The 24,848-nt window shown below is 34.8% G+C and overlaps 1 protein-coding gene across 8 annotated transcripts in view; it reads right to left on the reverse strand.

Annotated features, from left to right (window-relative positions):
* DCAF6 (DDB1 and CUL4 associated factor 6) overlaps positions 1–24,848 on the reverse strand; it is a 91,914-nt gene that overhangs the window by 37,287 nt on the left and 29,779 nt on the right. For 5 of the 8 annotated variants that reach the window (XM_062597148.1, XM_062597156.1, XM_062597129.1 and 2 more), the window contains exons 5-11: positions 22,577–22,690; positions 21,386–21,521; positions 19,682–19,896; positions 14,403–14,496; positions 11,984–12,103; positions 11,490–11,735; positions 5,880–6,047 (exon numbers count right to left, since the gene is read on the reverse strand). In XM_062597148.1, the coding sequence (XP_062453132.1) occupies positions 5,880–6,047; positions 11,490–11,735; positions 11,984–12,103; positions 14,403–14,496; positions 19,682–19,896; positions 21,386–21,521; positions 22,577–22,690 (1,093 nt within the window). The remainder of the gene's footprint in view (positions 1–5,879; positions 6,048–11,489; positions 11,736–11,983; positions 12,104–14,402; positions 14,497–19,681; positions 19,897–21,385; positions 21,522–22,576; positions 22,691–24,848) is intronic. The other 3 variants (XM_062597174.1, XM_062597183.1, XM_062597165.1) reach the window with 1 other exon arrangement.

Raw genomic sequence — 24,848 nt, forward strand, 5'->3', positions numbered from 1 at the left:
AGATGCAATGCTCAGTATCTTCCGTGAAGTCTATTTCCCTTATCATCTCTGAAGATCAGTACTGTTTCCATATTATCTTAATACTAGCTGACGTACATAAATTATTTTAAACATAGTATTTGCTAGGCTATCACTTCTTGGTTCCATTTCTTAATCTTCTGCTGTAAACAAATTCATGCTAAGCTGAAGAGGTTTAATATCCTGCATTACACACAGAGTCACAGTCAGCAAGCATGACAGCACGCAAAAAGAAACCAAATATGATAAATTTAAATCTGGTATAGGGAAAGCAATGGAATAATACATTCTCTCTCTTACAGGTAACTCATTTTGAAGTTTGGGCCAGAGTCATCAGAATGACCTATTTCATAGTACAGCTGTAAAGTCTGCTAAATTGACAAAGCTGATTTAAAGATAAAGCCTCAAATGTTTCAGTCCTAGCAAGATGTACAGATTCTTCCTTCATTACACTGATACCTAGCATTCTGGAGAATGGAGAAGCAGCGAAGAACAGAGACTTAAGGAGTCTGAGGCACTCACAGTATGCTCTGGAGGTCTGCCTGTTTTAGAGACTGGACTCATATAGTTTATTTCCATAACTGCAGAACATAAAGTCGGCCTTAGGATATCTTTATTTTTGTTTTGCTCTGCCTATGCCTCGTACCAAATGCACCTAAGCCAGACCAAGGAATTTTTCTTCTAGATTTAGATGGGACTTAGCTCTTAACTATGAAAGAATAAAACTTTAATATATTTCACTTTCCAAAACTGAGGTGTATTTTACACATTGTTTCTAAGTTAGCAGAGAGGTATTTACATACACAATATTTTCAGTGGAGTGCTAATCCATTTTTCAGACCATAATTCAGATGATAAAAAGCTGGTGTGGAGATACAACATCATCAAATCATAAAACCTCTTACTTATATTCCAGTTTACTCAGCACAGGAATTGGTGTGCCCCTCTCCATCATGGGCAGGCTGGCTTTGATCACTGATTCGCAGCTACGAGCCCATAATTGGGATTAACTTGTGTTCAAAAGCAGCAAATGGACAGGCTGTCTTGTGTGGCAAGCCAATACGACTGTTCAGTCCAGCACTGTTCCACAGTCCAATTCTTCTGTATGCTTATATGTCCTTTTAAAAAGGCAAATAATTAAGAATGCTGCCCAAACATTTTACTTGGCTGGAAAAGGTAATCTCATCAGCTCTTTAATTCAGGCCAAGATGAACAGAAGGAATACGACTGAACAAATGTATTTTGAAAATAAATATTAAAAAATCACATTTAGTACACTTACCAGCCTTTCTATATTTTATTAAAACCTCAAGTTATACAACAGTGAGTAAAGAATGCAGGTATATTTTACCATTTGCATCATTCAGTCACAGAAAGTGAAAATGAAAATTTTTCCAGGTAAGCATCCAAGCTTACGTGGGCTTAAATGTCCCCCCAAATCTCACTACTAATTTGATGTTTTCTTACAATTCTGTGAACATGTCTCACTTGGAATGAATTAAGATTCAATTAGTTCAGCTTTAAAGACTCTACAGACCTTTGACAAAATTAAGTTAAAAAAGAGAGACATCTCTTTGCATCACAGGGTCTACAGTATCTGTCAGCAGACACATGTACATATCTTTATTCCACTGCATAAGCAGCCTAAATCAAAGTACTTTTTCCTCGAAAAAAAAAAAAAAAAAAAAAGCGTTCAAGTTATTCCTTCCTATTTTTGCAGATAATATTATGGACACAGATAATTACAGAGGAAGCCCTGGTACACACTAATCTATAACCCTGCTTTAACTTATTTGTGTGTCAAAATCCTGTTTCTTTTTCTATTATCACTCCAAGATTTACTTTTTTTTTTTCCTTTAAATATAACTACAAGATCAACTGCTTCATGCTTCTGTTACTTCTCAAGTGGTATTCTAGTCACTTAAAGTTCTTAAAAAGAGAAGTGCAGATCTCTAACCCTTGCTTCAGTTTATGACACATTTCTGGCTTATGGTGATGAATACATGGCGTATCATCACTGGGCAGAATAGCCGTAACAGTAAGTTATAAAGGTTTACTTTCCTTGTAGTTTTTATATAGTAAATATAGGTTGTTGTTTAAATACTGCATAGGATCTAAATGTTATGAAGTCTCCCAAAAATGTAAGTCATAACTAGAATTTGTTGGAGAAAGTAAACAATAAAAACTTACCACAGTCCTGTAAGTAAAAAATATGGCTACTTTTCTTACGGGACCAAAAACTCTAAACCTGTTCAATACCTAAGGGAAGACCTGAAGATAAGACAGGCTTCATACAGATGGCATATTCTGCTTTTGAAATACTGCCAAATTTACACAACACTTCAGAAGAGATACCAGATAAAAAAAAGACTCTTTGCCATCTGAGGACGTAGGATATTTTTCCTAATGTTTTATCAGTTCACTATCAATGATTACTTAGTTAACTCACTTTGGTATTCAACAGCAGAGTAAAGTTTTGACCACAATTTTCCAAATAGCCAAGGTTAATTATTACAGACTCAGATTGCAATTCTTCATTTAACTATTACAAGTCCTTATGCTAGAATGAGACAAAATAACTACCATACAACTTAACAGTATGGCAATCTTCTTTATCAAACCAGTAAACAACATTTTCTGCCAGTAATTTCTTAAATGTGTGAAGTATTCCCCTCCCGCCCCACCTCCGTAAGTACAACAATTGAACTTCTCTAATTGCAAAGACAGAGACTAAGAAGGTAGAAGAAATGACCTTAATCTCACATTGACTTTGCAAGAAAATTGCAAACATAAATTATGCAAGTTTTAGTAGAGCAGGGATCAAGAACCTGCAGCCCTGGGCCAAACAGAACCTGCAACTTCTTTTCATATGGCAGCAGACTTACTTTAGGGTGTAATTTTCATTAGGAAAATAACAACTATACTAATATGCCTGAAAATCACACACCTGCCTAAAGGCAGAGCATCAAATGCAACCTTGCATGAAAAAGGTAGAGAAATTGTGTCTACATGGGAATTTATTGTTAAAAAAAACAAAACTACCAATACTTTTTTCTACTACCACATTTCTGAAATGCCAATTTACCACAACGATACAAAACGACTATCTAGAAGCAAGAAAGACTAGAAATCTGCAGCTCCAGCTTTCCAAGGAAATAGATTACTCATACACATCTTCAAAAAATAAATCTCGTAAGATTAGAAAAAAGGAACAAAATAATGTAATTCATACCAAAAAAAGAGAGCAAATGGATTACAATATAAAAATATATCCACTTGTATGTCCAGAGCCCAGAAGCCTTGAGAAGTAAATAGACAATGGAAAGATATCTTGGGACTCCTCAAGCAGAAAAAAAGGTTTTATTTGTTTCCTCCACACTGCGGAAGGAGGAATACAATGAAAGAAGCTAATGAAGCACAACAGAAATTTCTTAAATTTACCCATACAGGTAAAAGGAACAGCTATCATGTAATCTTTGAATCTGATCAAATTCTTTGAGGAATAAATGACTGAACATTACAGCATATAGCTTTCCTATAATATGGAGGGTATACAACTTCCTGTTATTTCACATGTGGATGAAAGTTTTCTTCAGACTGCACATAAATACGTATACAATCTATTACTCAGTAAAACTGAAGGAAGGGAAAAAAGAGATCTATCATTAAATACAGTGAGCTTGACTTACATAATTATTCTGAAACAAGAACAGGACAAACGAGTGCTGAGGTACTCTGACTTTCTGAGAGGCTTCACTTAAGATCTATCCCTTACCATTTTACACTACTTAAGAAAAATAAAGATTAAAATTGACTGAACACATTCAAATGATGAATCAGATTTACATAATTAAATCTTCCATTGTCTATAATGCTGAAGTTAACAAATTCTACCAATCAAGCCACACAGCAAAAAGATACACAGCCTAACGAATTGGAGGTGACTTAGCAAAACTGATGCCTTCCCCCTTCATCCCCCACCCCCAGAAATAAATGTTTCCATAGTGCTAAGAAAATCCCTCTTTTAAAGCTATTATTTACTAAGTAGAATGGTTATTTTGGAAATTCATTGTCATCACATGAAGTAAATATTTGAAGATCAGTTTCTCCCAAGGCTACCTGTGTGTTCTATGGCTCCCCGGTGACCCCACAGAGGGGCAAAACAGCCAGACCTTCCTTTCAATTCTCTTAAAATTCAAAACATATGGCAACTAAGAATTCTGAGAGGCAGAGATGGGATCTGACTCCTAGTCAAAACAATTAAAGCTTCCTCTTCACACCTATGTTAGTGGGGATCCTATGATATAGTGACGAGAATCAACTAGTAGTAAAGAATTATAATGCATCCTTGAAGGGGCACAAAGAAAATAGATACCTCAGTGAGATAGTAAAATATCTACAGATATACTTCCCGCTGAGAATTCTACAGATTTTTTCAATCTGAATTCAAAGTTTCAAGAGGAAACAATTTAGTTCAGCTTCTTATTTTTTAAAAAAGTCAATCCAAAAGAAAAATGGAAGAACATCAAGACCTATTGACCAACACTGTAAGCATTAGCTAGGGTTTTGCCTCTAATACTTATCTTTTGAGCTTAATATACCATCATTTTCAGTTTGCTGAAAAAGTACTGTTGGGTTTTTAATAACAAAATTAAAAAAAAAAAAAAAGTTTTCTATCAGGCTTTTCCTGGCAGGAACAGCTAAGAGTTCCTGCACCCACCTGTAAGAACATTCCTATCATTTGTTTTTCTTGTTCTATTCCCACAGGTGAATAGGCACCTGTCATGGCCATCATTAGGATTAGAAGTTTTGCAAAAATCTTTGAAAAATGTCTTAATGTAAAAAATTATTCAAAAGTCAGTAGCTCGATATTGTAACTGAAGCACTAGCCACTGTGTTTTAAAACACAAATTGTTTTATAAGGTTCTATATAAATGAAGAGATTAAATCATAGCAGTCCAAGCTGTGAATGACACAATCCTCAAAAGCAATTTAGCCTCACCACAATTATGGCAAAATTTATCCATAGAAGAAACAGAGCTAGATGTGTCACCCTTCTGAATATTTGCTTTTTGGCATAAGCCTTGCAGCTTGCTCACTTTCAATGAGCAGCCCACTCATTGCTACTTGGGTGCCGTGACAAAGTTTACTTCAAGTTAATACCTTAGGGCTTACCTCTCTGTTCATGTATTCATATGCATGCTTCCATCCTAACTTTCAACTTTCCCAAAAACCTCTTTCCTGTAATAAAGATCTGCAAGGCTTTCTTATCATAATTTTAAACCTCGATAAGACAGAAAAAGGATGAAGAAGTGGAAAAAAAAAATCATTCTGTTTACAAAAAAAAAAAGACTGTATATCTAGAGATTTTGGTTTACTACAAATATTTTCACTATACTAACTGTAAAAATCATAGTAGGAGTGCCAAAATTCTGTTTTTAATGAATTGTTACCCTGATTTAAAACATAGGCTAAACCAAGGCTGAGTCTCAAATGTGGTTATGACACACAAATAACACCAAACTGCAATTTCAAGTGTGTAAGTACATTGCTCTATTCAAAACACAGCAATTTCTTACTTAACTGCTTTAATAAATATTGCACATACCTGAGAATGTGCACCTAGGAAGCTTTCTCCATATAGTATCAATTTAACTACATAATTCAAACATGTTAGATAAACAAAAGATTTAATTATTACTCTTTCCCTAACCATGTGATGATAAACACCACCACATGCAAGGTAAGACAAGCAGCAAATGCATTAACTATCTTGTTCCAGAAGAGAAGCATCTCAGCAAACAACAGCAGCACAAACTATAACTACATTAGCTGCTTAAGAAACCTTGACAAATGACAACCTGATGTCTGAGGGTCCTGTGAGGAGCCCTTAGAGGAAGACTGATCAGAGGTGGAGGACTGTGGTGCTGAACCCTCAGCTAGCTCTCGCTGTCTCTGTTGTTCGGCCTTCTTAAGCCTCAGCCGCTGCAGACCCCTACGGATTATAGCTAACTCAGGTCCCATTAACTCTGACAATGGGGGAAAAAAAGAAGAAAAAAAAGAAAAAAAGTTTGTAAAAGGAAGAGGCATAAAACATACAATATAAAGAATGTAGGGGGAAAGAAAAGTGACCAACAAGAGAAGCAACGGATACTAATTAAAGCAATAAATACTTCATAAATCAGATTACTGGCATCTAGAAATTATAAAATTAAAATAAAATACTTAAATTGCTTTTCTCTTCCTAAATACTTGAATCATAGGAGTTAAAAGTTCAGGATTCATTGCATGCAATGCACACCTCTCCCCATCTTCAACACTTAAATCATTTAAGAAAATATTATTTAAAAATATCTTGGTTGATAAAAAGATCCTAGTTGATTTAAAATAAAAACAAACAACATAAATATATATTTACCAGTTACTGGCATGTGGAAAAAAATCAGAACACTCGTGATGTAACACTAACACCAATAATCTTGGTTTAAATAGGTAAATTTTCAAAATCTCTCATTTCATAACTTTGAGTGAAAAGCCATTTTAATACAACTTTGACAAAAAGAAACCTGTGTCTAATAGCATCTAACAAAAATAATACATTTTACCATTAACTCAATTTTTATTCCATACATTCCCAAATGGATGAGGATCCTAAGTTTGAAAACACTGTTACATGGATCTATGCAGAAAGTAATTTAATGGACCATAAAGGTTTGACTATTAACAGATTATTCTTTCAGATACATCTTTAGTGACTTAACTGTTTTCATTACTTTCTCTTTATTCATTTGTGAGTTATATATTTTTCTCCATGTATTAGTTCATTTTCTGATTAACAGTAGTTTTTGCAAACTACTATAAAACCCGGAATGTAAGTAATTTTTCACTCTTTCCATGCTCTTTGCAGATTTCCTCCACTTATAAAAGTGCTGTATAGCAAGTGCTTCTCTTTAAAGACACAGAGACTGTGTCTTAATTATTTCACAGTGCTGAAGTACAACATTGATCTGAACCACTGCTGAACTCTTCTCATCTATAACTATGGTATGGTAGAGAAGCTGATTCATACTCAAATATTCACATCAAAGACTAGCTAGTTTTGCTATAAATTGCTAGCCTAGACCTACCCTGAAAGTATTTACATCAAGTACTTCAGAGTATTTTGTAGGCATGAGGAAATTTGCAATGAAAAAAAACCCCTCAGCACTATAAAATGTTAAAATACTAGAGAACCTGACATTCAGGTCTCATCTTATAGCCAAGCAGAAGCTTTACAAACACTCTGTAACGCTTATTCACTCAGTGAGGGAAGCACATTTTAAATTTTGTTGCATAAAGAGAAACAAACCCAAAGATGTAATCTAATCACTCGACAAATCAGTGGCAGGCATCTATTAAGATCTGAGAGTCTTGAGTTCTACCTCTTCAATTTAATACCAGCTTTGGAAAATATATTGTGCCAGTTAACTGTTGAAAAAGTGTAACAAAAAGGAGAAGATCACCTCCTAAAATGAAACTGGCACAAGAGAGACTTGCTATGAATAGTTTTCATATGCCATGAATATTCATGGAAATTCAATCTCCAGAAAGACCAGAAAATGCTTTCAAATACATTTTGATGGTATTCAAAAATTGCAGTTTTCAGCACGTGTTACTGACTCAGTTCTACTCATTCTAGAGACAGTTACAATTTAAGTCATAACAAGAGCTACACCTCATATTTTAAAGAAATAACTAACCATCCTGAATCGGTTCAATTACACCTTTTAACATGCTGCAGAACCTCTAAGCAAATGTTTATTTTGCCAGCAAATGGACTGAGAGAAGAAAAATAAGGAGGAGGGGGAATGAAAAAAGGGGGAAAAAATTTGTTGCCACTTTCCCATTCAAAATTGAAAAGTTAGGCTAACTTAAATCAGGACACACATTTAGACTAAGCTTTGTCCTAATTAGTCAACTTCCTCTCCCCCCAAATTAGTACCAACGTGTGTCTCGAATTCTATGCTGTATTAAAATCTTAAGTATATTAGCAAGTTAAAACCACAGTACCTTAAAAGTAGTGTAAAAACTGATTTAAATGGTTTCCACTGAATGAAATAAGCAAGGTGAAACAATAGTCGTTTTTTTTCCCTTAGTGACAAGCATTATTCAACCATTATACTTTTTCCTTATAGAAAAGTTTGATTTAAGCATACTGACAAGAACCAGCTCTTGAGATTTGTCTCACTGAACTGACCTTGTTGATAATTTGCAACTTACTCAAATGTTTGCAAAATCTGCAACATTCAAAGGAAAAAAATTGTCCAACAAGCTCTAGCACCCAACCATTTTTGCACTGGCTGGTTTCTGAATATGTATGTTTTTAAAACATTACAAGATGAAGTAATTCAGATCTAGAAGGTCAAAAGCTCACCAAAACAGCAGATTTTCTGGAAGACCATACCAATAATATATTTGAATCATAATGCATACGTGCAATTATTTTTTTCAAGGAGAAGATTCCTGCCAGAGCCTGCATTCAGTACAAAGAACTGACTTAGGAAAAGCTGTTTCCAAGACTGATCCATTCTTCTTTATGCTCCAATTCACACTCCAATTCTATGTAAGACTACATAATTCTACAAAAGTCCTTTACCCCAAAACATAGGGATTCCTCGTTTGCTAACACTTTGCTACTCCGTTCAAATCAGCAACGGCCACCACTTTAAACCAAATGATGTACTAAAGCATCTGGCTTTTCTTCTTCCATTTTCAAATGCTTCCACAGACACCCATCTTTTACAATAAACCTCCATTTGGTCTTCCTACTCAACACCATTTTGTTTAAAATGCCACTCCTACTGTCTCTTTCCCCCTCCTATCACCCCCAAACTATATCATTTCACTTTAAATCCTTGCCTCAGTTTCTCACCTTCATAACCAACAAATTTATAATCTCATTTCCACCTACGTATCATTTTATTTTTTCTCCCCTTTACATTTCCTGTGGTTCCTCTTGACTGATTTCTGGCTTTTCATTCTTAACAGCTCTCTCTCCATTCCTGCAGCTTTTATCTGTAAATCAAGTGTTAATCTCAGCATAGAAACAAGCTCTTATCTTCATTTTTTCCAGAACATTTTCCCTTTTATTTGAAAGTCTTCTGTCTAATTCTGTTCTGTAGGAAACTTTCCTATGTCTTCAGTAACAAGCTTACCATCTACCTTCTTCAATTTGCTCTCTACTGTAGCTCAGACACATAAACAAAGTACTGAAGGATAACTTGAATAATAGGTAAAATATCTCAGTTATTTGGCAGATACTAAAATCTTTTATAAGACGACAACATCGTAACTATAAACAGGTACCATCTACTGTCTAAGCATTATTTTAACTTTCCTTAAGATGGTTTTAAATTCCAGCAGGGAGGCAGTTTTGTTCAAACAACTATTTCAGAAATTTAAGTCATGCTACCGAGTCAGTAAGTCACTACTACCTAAACAAAAAAGCAATAAGTTTTATTCACCTTTAAATGCAACCAAATGCAAATTCGCATTCAAGTCCACCGACCCATAACCCCACTGCTACTGCTCTTCCATCACCACCTGCTCCTTCTCTGTTTCAGCTCTCTCTGAATTTGTCCATGCTACTTGTTTTTCACTTGTTTTCAATCTGACACCCTGCTTAGGTGAAGTCAAAGAGCATACCAAACATTATACAGTAAATGATAAAGCATTCACCGTCTGTAAAAATGAACAAACAAAAAAGAACCCCCCCCCTCAATTCCTCTGAGTATCCCTTTCAAATCTGAATGAATTTTAAGAAAGACTCTGAAATTTGAAGCAAGACTGGGAAAGGGGAATTGCTCTTAAAAAAGAGCAGGATTGAGAAATAATAGCTTCAGCGTCATGCTAGCACAATAAACTTTTACTTAGAAATTCAGACAGATTCAGAGAAAAGAAGTTGGTTAAAGCGAGCATTCGTTCCTTAAAAGATGAGATAGTAAAAACACTGTAATTCCAGATATGCTCTTCAGTACTTTGCCATTGTGCAATCCTCAAAGTTTCAGTGATGTAGCTTGCAGCAACTACCTATAATATGGGATGTACTCTTCCATCCACTACCAGCTTCCACACATACCATCTACTTTAAAAAAGACCCAGATCAAAATGAATGGCTGATAATGGTACGTGTGGTATTTAGTAACCATCCGTCTGTACCAAGGACAGTGGCTGCTAAAATGAGTTACACTGCATTAGAGTAGAACAATCATTTTTATTTCTGGGTGTTGTGAAAAACTTGAAATTGCAGCTGACACTGCTAGTTACAGAAACATTAGGGAACTAAACGTTTCTAGTGCTAAACAAATTTCCCAGTATTCACTTACTAGAAATAGTATGACTGTATGGACAATCATGCTTTTCCTCACTGTTCATCTTCTCTAAATAAGAAGAATTGGAGTAATTGCAAAGTTTGAAAAGGTGGGAAGAACAGAATAGAACAGATACACCAGATATCTAGTAATTTCTCATCTGTCCCAAGGCTTTTGGCTGTAGGAGCCACAGTACACTAAACAGCACACCCTTTTCCTGGGAAATCCCCATCTCCTTTACTGCAGTACATCCATTTAGGGTCTGAAGATGCTATCAGTCGTCTTTTCAAAGCTGATTTTTTCACCAACAGAATCAGCCTATCACAAAGGGTAAATTTATACAAAAATTGTGAGATTTTAAAATAACAAAATTAGACTCTCTAGGTGCTTTCAAATCACATCAGCTTTTTCTCCCACAACTATGAGGCCTAAAAACTCACTAAAAAAAAAAAGAGTTATATAAGAATCTCACTGCTCTAGCATCTTTTCCTGCACAATGATGCAAAAAGGCAGGCCAAAGCATAAAGTGCTCTTTTACTCCTACCCAAACAAGTTAATGACATTAAAAATGCAGGGTATTTTCTTATTTTCCCCAGTAAAAGTCATATTTAAAACTGACAAGTTTCTTCACAACATACAAACTTAAAAATCGATTCACAGTAAAATTTACCATGGATACGAGAGAATACAGTGCAAGATAAGCCCTCTGTATTCAGATACTTTTGAGAGCAAAAAATAATGTTAATGATTATACTGTTCAGTGCACTGAAGTTGCTACAGCCAAACCACAACTGAAGAAGGCATGACATTACTTATATCCACAAAGAAAACAATATATTTAGAAAAAAATCCAAGCAATAATTCTGTATGTTCATTTCAAAAGACAAGATTGATTATTACCTTTGAGATTCATACAACTGTGTACAGTCGAGGTTCCTTTTTTTTTTTTTTTTTGAAAACCACAGCTGCGCTTGCTTAGTAAGTATTAAATGCCTAGTCTCATCACAGATATGCAAGAGAGAAACTAGATTTACATCAGTTACCCAAAATATATTAAAATACACTCTTTCCTTATTCAAAGCATTTTTTATAAATAATAACACAAGATATGTTTCTTCTCACCAGACTGATGGAGCACAGGTTGAGCTGAGGCCCCTAAAGAAGGCCTTTGTTCATTATCAGGAGAAGACAATAATGAAGTTGAAGGGGGACTCTCTGTTGAAGATGATGTTGACGGAGCTTGGGCTGACATTGTAGAAGATGAAGATGATGGAACTTGTTCCGAACCATCTACTTCCATTGCAGTTTCTGATTCTGTGCTAGCTCCCACATTATTGGTAGCAGGAGCATCTGGCCGATTAGTCCCACCTTTGATTGAAAAGCAAGGAAAACATGAACTCAAAGGTAAATTCACTCTGTCTCTAAAGATACCTTTACTTTATCATTTATATGGCATCAGACATGCTCAGTTCTTTAGAATGACAAGAAAATTTTTAGTCTGCACCCCAGAAAGGCTGACATTCAAGTAGTATATATCCAATATAGACACAATTTTTGTTGTCTTCTTCTTCTCCCCCCCCCCCCCCCCCCGCTCCCCCGGAAGAGAAGAAAATCACCTCTGGACCGTGATCTTCCTCGCCCTCGATTGCTTTGTGCAACTTCACTAGCTTCTTCAAACCATCTTGATAGCATGTCTGACATCCTCTGCATTAGAGAGACATTAGGACTTTGCTCCCCTGTAAAAACAGTAATGTTAAAGTTTTACCTAGGAGTTTACAAAAGCATTCATTTTTTTCCCTCATTTGGTTTTACATAAGAAAACAGCACAGTAAATTAGACACCTAGTAATCCCTTGAACCAAATCCATTTTTCAGCACAACTATTTAGCAACAATTACCAATTGTCCCAGCACTACATAAAACAAACAAAAAAATTCCCTTCCTCCTAAGCCTCTCAATTATTTCCTGTTTTATAATTACCTGGAGATTTTGTACACATGACTTTCTGAAGTCTATAGCATTCACTTTTAAATGCTGGTTAAATGAGTGAAGAAAACCCCTATAATCACAATCACAGAATGGCTGAGGTCGGAAGGGACCTCTGGGAATCATCCAGTCCAACCTCCCTGCTCAAGCTGGGTCACCTACAGCATGTTAGACGGGATCACATCCAGGCAGATATATTTTTCCAGTTTATTGTAAAATCACAACACATTTAAAGAATAAAAAGAATAGGATAAAATTAGCACATGACATTTTTAAAATTTCCCAAAAGGCTTCTTCATGAGGTAGATTTAGCATACGAACACAATTTAATGCAACTGCAGAGCTATGTGAAAAAAAGTGGCTTTGGGTTTTATGTTTTGCTTTGTTTTTACATTTTGGATCAACTGTCAGGATTGCCAAGACTCTCAAGCAACAAAATCCTTGCATAAATTCTTTTTCAACATAGCTCAAAACATGTCCTTGAATTTTATTTTTAGCTTTATTATACATGAAATAAGAATTGTACAGAAGACAGGAAAAAAAAATCCATTTTTAAAGGGTTGAAATAGAATATTTGAATCTTGAAGTGTTTTTTGTGGTCTCCAAAATGTTTATGTTTTGACACACTGGCATCTTCCAATAAAAAACTATTCCACTGAAAAACCCCTGAGTAAGTGTGAGTTTCTTCTGGCCCCTTAGCCAATATGCAGTTTTTTTAAAGTAACTTTTCCAAAAGTTTTGTAATCCAAGATCTTAAGAAATGATGAAACCAATAGGGCAGTTTAATAGAGAGAAAAGAAAGTACTTTTTTTATACAGTGGATAGTGGACTTCTGGATTTTTTTTCTTCATAGGAGACACTACCAACAGATTCAAGAAAGGTTTAGAAAAAAATCATGGGCAACAGCATCATAAAAAGACTCTGAAGGAACAAACAGAATGTATCCTCTAAAGTTTCTAACCCATTAGCTGTGAATGCTGGCAGAGTAACAAAGGCAATGCACTGAGGCAAGAGGACAGGCTCAAGTCCTCTCCCTCACAGCACCTTCCACTGCCAGTGCAGCAGGCAGAATCCTCACCTAAATGGACCACTGCTCTGACGCACAGCTTGGCACTTCTATGCCAACTTTGGGAATCGGAAAGATGAGAAAACTAACAGAAAAACTGAAGAGGGAAGTAGTAAGCAGGAAATCAAGGTAGATTTAAGGGAAAAAGCAAACTATTCCACATAGCCTGTCAGAGTTACAGAAACGCATAATTAGTGGAAAGATAAGAACAGTGATAAAGATGATCTGATACTTGGAGTCAACACAGGACATCAGAATGGTATCTGGAAAGCAATAAAAATAACAAATGATTGACATATACATTATTAACATGTATTAAGAAACCTCCAAAATATTACAGGAAAAAGGCTAAAATGATGTAGCTGAAACTACACTGATGAGACTAGAAGAGGACACAGAAGATGTGCCCTATTTTTAATTCTGTCAAAAAAAAAAAGTCTCCTCTGCTTTGATATTACATTTTCTGATGCTAAAGCGTAGTTTTGGAAATGCTCCATCTGTTGAAACCTCAAGTAATTGAGTAATACATTACAAATATGTAAATATAAGCATAAAGCTTAATTGCGACTGTCTTATAAAAAAGTGAAAGATACAATATCCCATTGCTTTGTATTCCAGTCCCCTAATGTAATCATTATGCTTTATTTGTAGCTGTAGTTGTTCAAAAAGCTTAACTACAAAAAGGAAAATAATGCATTTGTGTTACTACATGGCTAACAACAATGAAATAAGATCCCCTTAATTTACATAAGCATAACTGAAGAAATGTAACTTTTCTGGTGAGAACATTTGCAATTTAGAAAGTGTTTAAAATTCATTGTTGAACAGCAGTTCTCTGTTAGATTACTAGTAAACCATCTTACGACCTGGCAGATTCTTAAAAAAAAAAAAAAAAAATGTGGACAGTTTTATCTGAAGCACTTACATATTGGAGGCATACTTAAAAAACAAAAGAGAACAAACCCACAACAGCAAACATTTTACCATCTCTTTCTCGTTCGCTCTCAGGCCTTGCTCTTGGCCCAGTATCTGACCAATCCCCTCTTAGCCGCAAACGCTTAACAGGTGGTTGCCGTAACTAGGAGGAAGAGGGGAAAAAAAAAAAAAAAAAAAGGAAAAGAAGGGCATTAGATAGCTGTGTTGGACAACACAGAATTGTAAATCTAAATACAAACGTAATATCTTCACTGTTTAAGTTATACAGTTCTTGCATCTGTCACAGAGAATGGAATATGTTCAGATCAACTTAAAAAAAGGGGGGAAGAATTTTTTTTTTTTTTTTAACTCTGATTATTTTTATAGCACAGGGGTTTGCAGCAGTCAGTATAAAACAAGTACCGTATAGAAAGTGCTACTTTTGCTAACATAGAAAGAAACAGCTAATGCTTTGAACAGGAAGGCAATTTGGAATTTGAGATGAAGTATACTGGCTGGGTATTTCAATCTGTAAAAAGTTAGTTCAACAGTTGGGCTGACAATTTGAGAGTAAAGGCAAAACCCTCTGAGGTGAAAGCATATTAAAGTGCCAGCTTTTGTAAAGTCAGCATATCCAAGAAGACAGCTCTACATTCCTTTGCTTCTATTCAACTTAAAATCAGGTTGAAATGAAGATGGCAAGGAGAGATTATGATTCATATTCTGTGCATACGTAAGAGAAGGATACATAGGTATCTGTTATTAAGAGTTGTTCATGATCCTCTCTTTCTCTCTCTTTTAACTGGGCAATAAGTTCTTCACAAAATTACTTCATACCAGATTGACACTACACAGAAAAAAAAAAAGAGAAAAAAGTGTTGAACCATTCATTTGCCGTATCATTTTTCTGGTTTGTTGTTGTTGGGTTGGGGTGTTTTGTTTGTTTCCTCCTGTTTCAATAAAGGAACACTATGACTCAGCTGGACTTTCTCCTCAGTCCTATGACTCTATACCCAGGTATAAATCAGCAACACTTACACCACAACAGTAGCTTGTTGCCCAGTAAATACAGTACTGCCATTGCTAAGAACAGGCCACAAGCTATTAAACTAACAACATAAGCCTCAGACTTGTCACATTTTGTTTGCACTTCACTTGCTTGGAGCTTTATTTTAGGTTATTTAGCTGTAACAGCAATTCAATGACCAGGTGATCATCATCTAATTCACTTTAGCATTGCTCAGATTTAAATAGATGTGTGGTATACAACCTCTTATGAATAGTTTTGATATGTACAGGAATACTAAGTAGTCACACTGTGTAAGAAGGAACCATCTGTGACTGCCGAATAAGGCTACAGCACAAAGGAGCACTATTCGTAAGGTAGGACCTGAGCAAAAACAGTTTTAGGAGTAACAAGAAAGGACAAAAAACAAGCATATGAAAGATGAAATATGCCATATATTGGCAGACCAATAAAGCAATTTGCATGCTCTAACAGGTAAAACCTGTTAGAAAATACATAAAAATGGCCCTCAAGCCAAAATGGCCCTAAGTTAAAGGAGGAAGAAAACCTCAAAATCATGCTTCTCCCAGCAAAGAGGGGGAAGAATAGTCCGTCATTGACATCACATTCCTCCCAGTGAAGACAGCAGGATGCTGACAACTCAAGGCCCCTATTCCAGACGACAACCAGTGAGCTCAGGACACAGAAGGGTTTGGAGAAGGATGAGCATGACGCCAGACAGAGAAGACTTGCTGGTCTGTCTGTCTGTGTGTTTGTGAGTGTGTAAAGGGATTGTTGAGAGAATCGTTTGACACTAATTAGAAAATTTAAATGGAGGGGTCAGCATCATTGTAACTAAATGATAATGACAACTGTTTGTTATTTTTTGGTTACTCTACTGAAACTTTTAAAATTAGGCTAAACAATAAATTCTTGGCTTCACATATAAAGCATGTTCTCCTTATGGCCCATAAAAAGATTCTGGGATCATCAGGTCTCCTTGAGGTAAAAGATCCAACTCTCACTCTGTAACTGGACAACATCTCTCTCGTCAGACATGCTCTTCCAAACTGCTGCTTCTTTAGACTGCGATGCAAGCAGTATTACTTAAAAAAAAAAAATACTGCTCTGTAGCAGTGAACATGCTTTTGTTGGCATGGAAGATAATCAAGAGAATACACCTCTTTTAAGAGTGACCGGCCAATGTTGCTGGTCCTGTAGCCTGATGTTCAGATAGACACCTAGTTAGCTATTTTGCAAAGAAGAAAACTGGCCAAGAATGATAAAATATTTTAGGTATGCTATTCTCAAAATAAAAGTCACATGCAGCATGTAATCAGTTTCATGAGATGGAAAAGGGAAATGAAAAGCTAAATTAGTACCTCTGCAATGCCTGAAGTCTCACACAGAAAAGTCAACATGCTTGTAGCTTAAGCAAGTAGTCTGTTCCATATGCTTATTTTAAAATTCATCAAGGACACTCAAAGATCAAGCCAAAAAAGAAAGAAACCTCAATCCAAACACTCAGTTTGGCTGGGCCACCCACACAGGGCTCCATGTCACAGGACTGCCATTAAAAGAAATTATTTTCTTCTACATGTATTTAATTTGCATCTATAAGATGTTATTCATATAAAAGTTACATGAGTTCTATAGAACATTAATGAAAAAAAGCTTGGAAAAGACAAAATATATTCCTAAAGTGAAACAATTTTGCACATAAAATACATATATTTGTACCCATCTCTTCACCAAATACTTCCACATTAAGAATCTTGTTTAAATAAATAAAGTGTGCACATGCATTCCTTCTCTTTCCCAATAGGGGCCTCAAATCATAGTGTATTATTCTTTAATTTTTATTGACCTGGTAATAATATTCTTTTAAAAAATCACAGTGTAGAATGGCAGTCTCAGGCAAGTCTAAACTTAGTCTAAACCTGCTGTAATTGTGACTTCTTTACCAGCGTAAAGAATAACTTGCTAAGAATTACTATAGGCTAACTGAACAGTTAGCGTATACACTCAGTTTCAAACTTTTTCTTAACTAAAATGAAGTACTCAACTGGGATCTAAAGGCAACAACTCTTAAGAAACTTTTCATATATCACAGTATTTTTGAGTTCATAGTGTACCTTAACTTAAGGTTAGGTCATGCTAATTAACAATTAAATATCCAGTGAAGAAAGATCTTTGCAGAATTAATGTTATGCTGACCAAGTATAACCTGCTAGGGGTAAAAGTTTTCATCGGATTAAAATACCTAGAGTGTAACACGCTTTGTAGGTTGTGCAATCATGTGTTTGAAATGTTATTGTTTACAAGAAGATACAAAGCTTGCAAACTAGACGAAAGAAGAATCAATTGGTTGAGAGGCAGAAAAACAAATGAAACATTTTCTACAGATGAACTTATTTTCACAGATAAATGGATTCCTAAAAATGTATTTTTCTTGCTGCTATTTTTGTCTTTAGAGATGCATTATGTTATTACACATCTATTTCTAAATCTAGAGTGGGATTTTAGATTTGTAAAAAAAATGCAGAATGCAATCCAGCAGAGCAAAACATTTTTACCAGTGCTTTTCATGTGGACAATAGGTTTCAAAATTAAAACATTCTGAATGCTACCATAATGGAACACTTTCCTCCAAACAAAAGAGCATGATAGGCAGTTGTAAGCAAATTAAAATTCTGGTTGAAATAATGTACATCTACAATATATACAAAATGAAAAAAAAGCATTTTTCACTGTAAATCCATTGTTCAGAAGTTCTGTGTTTTCACAGCATATTAGAAAGCAGGCAGCAAATAACTACTCAGAATTCTGTACCTGTACCATTTGCCAGTCATTTTATGTCCAAGTGGTTGAAAACAAGGCATGACATTAGGTATGTAAACATAAATTTTGTCGCACAAACAAATCTACTTGTCATATCTCAGGGTGTGAATAGCAACTTTCCCTTAGCCTCTACTTACTAGTGAAGGGTGAGGAAAGACTTTTTTCCCCCATCTTATATATATATGGCAAATGTGACACTTTACTTACAGCTAAAATTTCCCTCTGCTTTTCTCCACATGTCCAGACCCAATTATAAAAATAAAGGAAATTTTCAAATTGTTTTTAGAAAATCATCCTCAAACAATTGCACTGCAGAATTTCACTGACATTTCAGAAAACATTCTCACTTAAAAGCTATCAAATGTGTTTTAAAGTATCTTGGCTAAATTTTCCTAGTCTCAAAAAAGTAATTTCTTCAATTTTATACAGTTGTGTTTTGTTACATAATTGAATTACAGGTGTAGAACACTGAGACCATCTTTAGTCTGCAGGAATCATGCAAGTCATCAAGGCTCTTGGTGCCAGAGACATTATCACATAACTCTTCTTTCAGCAATGGCTCTCGTACTTGAGCTTCCCCCAGATGATACAGTGCTTTTCTCAAAGTGCAGTTAAAACATCAGTTGGAGAGGCAGACATGAAATACGTACATTGTATTTTAACACTCAGGTGATTTAGGATATTAACTTCCACCAAAAGTCTCAAGGAGTCAGAGACAGCAAAGTTGAATTCAAAACTTCCCGTGACTCATGCCATTAGTGAGTTTCATAAATACAAAGTGGTCTAAATTATCACAGAAAGAAAGCTAAAAAGGGACCTGTGATTCTCACTTCAATACAGGTACCCCAAATTCTGCTCAACCCTGAGAAGAGGCAAGGATTTCCTTAGAAAGCAAAACAGTCCAAGAATCTATCTGCAAAAAATGCAACATCCAAAAGATACAAATTTCAAGTACAAACATAGCTCCCACCCTGTGTGACTGAACCTAGTTACAGAAAGACGATGGCTAAGTGTGAGTCTCTGTAGCTTTAACTTATTTGTAGAATATATCAAATTAGGAATATCATGGAGATAATAATGGTAATTATGTACTTCCTACTACAAACTGTAGTCATAACACTGAAGTCAACCTGTTCTATGTGTATCACTGAATAGTCAAAGTAACATGTTCTACTATTAGGCTGCACTGGACTTCTAGAAGAAGTAAAATGCAGACTGTATTTGTTTGTTAGTCATCTGAGCAACCAAGACCTGCTTTCTCCTCAAGTTTTCTTCTAAGAATACATGTGGCCAAAAGAAATAATAAAAAAGAAGGAAAAAAAGAAACACCGCCAATACTGTAGACATTCTATAAACATTGAAAAAAAAAATGTTTGAGAGTGCAATGATAGCTCAAGAGTCAAAGGCAGTACAGCTGGTAAGACTACAAAAAAAAAAAAAAAAAAAAAAAAAAAAAAAAAAAAAAGCCAAAACATGAAAACAGGTCATTCTAACCACTTGCCTCTTCCCGTCTCTCTTCAGCAGAAGGAACTTTAAGCTCTCGCGCTGTGTCATCCTTGGGATCAAACAAATATATGTAATCTGAAGAGTAGCTAACAAGGATCTCTTGACCATCTTCACTATAACACAGAGATGTCACTCTGCAGGATTTGTTATTGAGATGAGGAGGAACAAATCGTGCTACCATTCCAACAGTGCCCCGACCAGCATAATTCCCTACATAAAAAAAAAAAAAAAAAAAAAAAAAAAAACACACCATCACAAATTTTCAACTATCTTCTTCCAATACACTGTTATTTAACAACCAAAGGAAAACAACCAGAGAAAAGTGAAGTATCCTGTAGCTTCTGAAGTCTGTTAAATTGATTCTAAATAGTGACATATCATCTCTAGCTAGTATTATATTTTTGTTACACTGTACGCACATTATTTAAATAGATGAATATACAAACACACTCATATGTCATACACCCATCACACAACGGTGCATGGATACTACCTATAAAATGGAATACAAATGGAACCTAACAACATTTACACAATAACAATTACAGATCACCACACAAATTAGGATGGAACACATTGTTTTGGGAAAAGAAGAGGGGAGATATATCTGTAAATTTTCAAAGTTTTATACAATCTCAAAAATACTCGTTTTTCCTTCTCCTTTGTGATCAAAAAATGCTGCTCTTTTAAACTGCCTAACTACACCTATATATTGGACTTACACTTCCCTGACAACTCACCTCCATTCCACATATTAAGCAACCTTAAATTCTAGAATTAAAAATTTATGTGCAGATTAAAATTATCTTAGAAAACTTTAACACCCAGAAAATCAGGATGTTTCAAAAAGCCTTCATTTATCACATAGCCATTTCTCATATGGCATAGACAGACAGACATGTTCAGAGTTTATCATCTCATACTGTGTAAGGACTGAAAGCCCTAAATGAAAATCAGTAGCTTGCTCAGTACTGATAAGTCATGAAGTATCTTATCCTTGGGGGGGGGGGGGGAGGGCGGAGAACAAGACTATAATAAATATATTCAGACAAAAACATAGTTTTTGAAATTTTTTCTTTTCTTTCCTCTTCCCCTACAAGCCTGCATATCTGAATTTATCTTGTTGCAGTATTGTTACAATACAAGGGAAGGTATATTATTATTATTTATTTTTTTTTTTATGAAAACCTTACCTAAGCATCTGAAGCATTCTGGTTTCTAACTAAAGATGTTGCTACCTAAAAGCTACAAATGATGTTACATACAGCAACAACTACTGCAAAATCAAATACTTCATTTAACATTAAAGAGTTCATAAGATGTCTTCCTTTAAGAGTATATTCCAGTATAGCAGAGTAGAAGGCGAATAAAACTTAACTAAAATATAGGCGGACCGTTACAAGCTGCAATCTCTAGCTTTTAGAACCTTGCAATCTCATATTCCAAGATGAAAGAGGAGCTATTACAGAATTATTTTCTGCACTGAATATATTCTAAGATGAATTAAGAGGTTAGGTTTTCTTACCTTAAAATTTTTCTATTAGCAAATATTGCAGTGAAATGAACCCATTATTAAAAAAACATAGATCTCAGATAAAAACATTACATTTCAGTTATTCACCATTTATTTTGAAAAAAAAGAACCAGAAACTGGAACTGCAAGTGGTTAGAAAAATTTACTGTAAGGTATGGTTCCTACCTGTCGCTCTTGTACCAAGCATTCGCCGATCATATATTCTTACTGAGCTATCAGAACAACCCACAGCAAGATAATATGGGATTGGTGGACAGATAGCAACAGAAGTGGCAGCACGCCGACAGTTTATTAAAATGTCCTGGAACAAATAAAAATACTGCATTTAAGTAGTAGTTCTGAGTGTCTGAGGTACACACTTGTTTTTGCTCCAGGACAGCTTTGTTATTCAAGGAAGTGAAGTTTTTGAGAATCAGGTCTGGCACTGTGAAGATAGACTGTAAATATGTCAAATAGAAGAGCCACTGCACAGAAGGAAAACTATCAGAGAGAAACATGGCATGACATCAACTTAAAAAATCCAAAAACCCAACCACTAAAAAAAAAAAAAAAAATTGAAATATTTGAGGATAGGTAAGCATAACAAGCAGAGGTTTATAAACTGGCTTGCACACTGGATTTTCTTATGCAAATATAGATAGCTATTGAGTAGGTAGAGCAGCAAATACACGGGAAAAGTCTAACCTAATTTAAAAGATTAGAATAGATTTGGTTTATGGGCAGGTAATTAGATAGCTGAATTTACTGTAATTAGAGGCCAAAGAAACTCCTAGAACTGGGAAATTTGCATAAAGCAGAACAAAGTTAATCAAGAACATGCAAGTATAATTCATATTTTGGTGTCAGTTTTCCTCCAATTCAATACTAAAATTGTTTCTGAATTCCAAACATAGGGGACAAAACTAATACTTTACCTTCTAGGAAATAATACAAGTAATTAATCTGATCTAGCATAATTCATTACCAAGTACTTTCTTGTCATATTATGGAGGGACAAAGGATGCTCAAAGGGCAAGGCTGCTGCTGGTTTTCAAATTTAAGATCATATTTTTGCCTCTAACTCTGCACTCTATAATAATCAGTATAACCCAAACTAAACTTCAGATTCAAGGTGGAATCTTTTCTACTACGTATGACACATTAAATCAAAATTGATAAGCTATTAAACTCCAGAGACTTCTATAAAAAAAAAATCCCAAAACTTTTTTTTTTTGTTTCTTGGGAAATATGTTGTCATCTCCACCAAGGACCCTGAAATCTATTATTTCTAAAAGCCTTACCAGGATTCAAATCCTATGTTTGTATGATGTACAGCTCTACATTTAGGTCATCTTTATTAAAAGATTTCACTCTTACATCTTTACAATCTTCCTTTGTGCAACTTGTTTTGATTCGAGTATCAAACCATCTTACAGTGCCGTCTTCACCACAAGAGAGGAAAGTATAGGGATCATTTGGTACTGTCATAATCTGCAAAAAAAAAAAACAAGAAAGAAAAAGAAAAGAAAAGAAAGAAAGAAAGGAAGGAAGAAAAAGAGCTAAGGAGTATTAATACTTCTAGAAATACCATTAATTTGGAAATAAAGCATCAGTATTTTGATGTAAAGACTGAAGCAATGACTCATCAGTCTTTCTTTTGAAATAAATGAAAAAGAAAAATGAAAAATTTGTAATGTTTCTTCATTTTCAAGAAAACAATAATTATGGGTCAAATCTTACAAATACTTCTACTGTCTTGTAAGAACTCACATGCATTTACTACTATCCGTTTTCAGATAAGTAATCAATTTGCTGTTATAATTCAAAAGAAGTCCAGTTTATTTTCCATGAAGTAATATAGGGCAATAACAATCACTGCCAAAACCCTCAGAAGTCTGAATCACATCAAAATACTAAATGGCTTTTATTCCCATTGATCATTTCTTTGCATTCAAGAGAGCCCCCCCAACACAGTTATGTTAGTCTGCTCCTCAATACATTTTTCCCCTGTTTTTAAAGTGAGCATTATATTGCATCATTTCCCTGATCTAAGATTTGCCCATACTAGGGAAGTCTCACACAGGATTAAAAAACATTTATTTTGTCCTGAGAATGTTGTTGAACACAGTGTAACATTTTAGGGACCCATGGTTTATTTTTGTCCACGCTAATACTATTTCACAATATGAATGTAAACGTTACAGTACATACCTACACTTACGTATGCCAATTTATACGTGGTGTTTAAAAATATACAAACTACTTTATAAATGCTAAAAACAGAGTAATGGAGAGACAGTCTCCAATAAGTAATAGCTATTGTTTAATATATTTAAGTTCAAAAAAAGCACACAGTATAAAAAAGTCCTTTTCTATCTACTGTATTTAACTTCAAAAATTGAGCTATACAATAATTTGACTGTATTGAAAAGATGATGGTAAGATTTATCCATGAAGCTATGTTCTCTTTCTAAAATATAATTAATAGGCAACAGAAAAGCCACTATGAGTAAAAATAAACTTTTAATAGCTTCATATAAACTACAAATCCTCTCTAAGCACCTCTCTCCATCTCTATTCTCGGTGTTCTCCTCTAATTGCACAATTATCTCATAGTTCACAACAGTTCATAACAACCTACACAAATTTCCATAATTCTCTGTTGTGATGTGTTTTGTTAATGTCTGAAATTGTCACAGGCTCCAAGTTTCAAATCTAACTCACCATCAAATTTAGAGTTAGTATCTCAAGGCCAAGTTGTATTAGCTTTTCTTATTCAGAAAATCCAGTGGGACAAAGTTCTGTATTTAATATAATGTTGTGGTTACACAGAGCTGGGCAGTAATGTCACCAAACTTAAAACAGGTTTTCCCACTCCAGAAGCCTTTTAATTTAATGTTAAAATATTAAATAGGTTTAAGACTTAGTAACAGGATTTATAATCTATAAGTATCTTTCCTTTCCAAAACATTTTACAAACATATCTTACCGACAACTTTCTGAAGATAGCTCAAACTACTAAGATTTGGATACGTTCAATGAAAACATGAGACATGTAAGGAGAGTCTGGTTGAAAACATCTTACCCTGGTCTTTATTGTCAACTACAATAGCACATACAAATCTGCTCCCTTTTTCATCTCAGGGCAAAACAGATTAATATAATTAACTTCAAAAAAGATGCTGTGGTTAAAATAGTGAATGTAGTTTAGTGGACTTTGAGATGTCTTCCATTAACTGTATTCAAAAACAGTATAAACCACCACAGGAGTATCATACTACAGTGATTAAAAACAACAACAAAACACTGCCCTTTTGTTAATATTACTTGTTGAATAAAATCTTCTCCATCACCACCTTGACTGTGTAATCCAGTAGTTAAAACATTGTACTGTCTTCAGTTAATGATACTGAAGATGATGACTATATCCCATACAGTTGCTGTTTAATTAAAACTATCCTATAAGGACAACAACAAAAATTTCATCTTGCTTTCCTAGGTTGATGGCTGCCCATATTTCTTCTAACATATTCTTCAATTTCATTGTCTCTTGTGACAAGTTTAATTTGTACTACCTCACAAACTTATATTTACATCTAGTCTAGCAGATAGCAATATGCATATCGTTATTGATGACAACCACCACCAA

The sequence above is a fragment of the Rhea pennata genome, chromosome 1 (genome assembly GCF_028389875.1).
Source record: "Rhea pennata isolate bPtePen1 chromosome 1, bPtePen1.pri, whole genome shotgun sequence".
NCBI lineage: Eukaryota > Metazoa > Chordata > Aves > Rheiformes > Rheidae > Rhea > Rhea pennata.